The sequence below is a fragment of the Phytophthora parasitica genome (assembly GCF_000247585.1).
Source record: "Phytophthora parasitica INRA-310 unplaced genomic scaffold supercont2.387, whole genome shotgun sequence".
NCBI classification, from domain to species: Eukaryota; Oomycota; class Peronosporomycetes; order Peronosporales; family Peronosporaceae; genus Phytophthora; species Phytophthora nicotianae.
In genome coordinates, this window is record NW_008649373.1 from 4,553 (window position 1) to 5,807 (window position 1,255).

The following is a 1,255-nucleotide window of genomic DNA, read 5'->3' on the forward strand; positions in this document are numbered from 1 at the left end:
GACAACTGGACGACAGTTTACGGTGAACGTCAGCGTAAACATTATACTCTAAAATGTAACTAAAAGAAAACATTTGTAAGTGTAATGCATATACGATGGCTCTCCTAGTGCGGCTTTGCCTGGATCCTGGGTCTCAATCATTCCCAATGTGCTGGCTTCGATATTCTGCAAAGCCCCGATAGTGCAAGATGGGTTGAAAGATTATCTCTGTATGTAGCAGCATTCCACGACTGTTCATAAGCGAACAAGCCACGAACACCACCTGGATGTGCGCGTCGCTTGTATAAGTTAAATAGTACTGATCATTAGTTGCGGGCATACCCAAACTCGAACTGGTTTTAGTACAACTTTTAGTGTTTTACACGTAGTTCGTACCTGCACTACCACTTCCAAGGGTTAAATTCTTTGTGTATCGTCAGAGAAGCAGAGCTCAGACCTGCCATGCTGGCAGATTTTTTTTGGCAATGCCATCATCATTTTTGTCTTAGTGGGCACTAACTAAGATAGTGCCCGCTGGCTAACCTGTGGCCTTGCAGGCACCCATCCCTCAATCAGCTCCATCCGCCTGAATTCGGGCGTTTAGATTATAGCAGATTTCGTCTGAAAATCCGCTAGAATTGGCATGCGGAACGCGCGGATTCTCTAGCGACCAGCCGGATGAAAAATATCAGCTAAAATGGCCCCAATCAGCTGGAATCTGGATGTGCGGAACAGGCCCAGTACTGTGCTTCATAGAATCTTGCTACTTCGCAAAAATAAGAGTTTGTCTGATCACAAGAGGATATCTCGCAACGAATTGTGTATTGTGAAAAATGAGTCTGCCACCTTTGCACCGTTCCAATTCTTTCGAGGCTTCCTTGCCTGGACGTCTTGTTACTAGGTGCGTTCATCAACGTTACCTGCTCTATTGCAACCGTATATCGCCATTCTCGAGGAAAGCCTTGTACCCGTTTGTGATGTATGTGATCTCGTCCGAATCTCTACCAAGCTTCTTCACGGCACGCTCAACTTCGCCAACCGAATACTCCTGTGTCTTCCAAACGGCAAGTGCTTCATAGTACTTTACGTTGTCACGGAGGATATCATCGTACAACTCTGAATTTCGCAGATACTTCTTGGAAGCGGCCTTGCTGACGCTGGACGAAAACATGTCCAACAGACCCCTGTCTTCTTCAGCTTGGTCGGTGTTTATGTCTTCGTCTTCGCGTGTACGGAGAGATCTCCCCTCAACTTGCTGGGCTTCGGCGGAATAGTG

At 46.6% G+C, this 1,255-nt stretch overlaps 1 protein-coding gene across 1 annotated transcript; it reads right to left on the reverse strand.

The window, feature by feature from the left end:
• Nucleotides 1–904: 904 nt before the first annotated feature.
• On the reverse strand, nucleotides 905–1,150 carry PPTG_20262 (hypothetical protein; the record flags this gene model as incomplete). The annotated part of the gene is made up of 1 exon (XM_008918937.1): nucleotides 905–1,150. One exon carries the CDS (start codon nucleotides 1,148–1,150, stop codon nucleotides 905–907), a length of 246 nt encoding a protein of 81 aa, XP_008917185.1.
• Nucleotides 1,151–1,255: the final 105 nt, after the last annotated feature.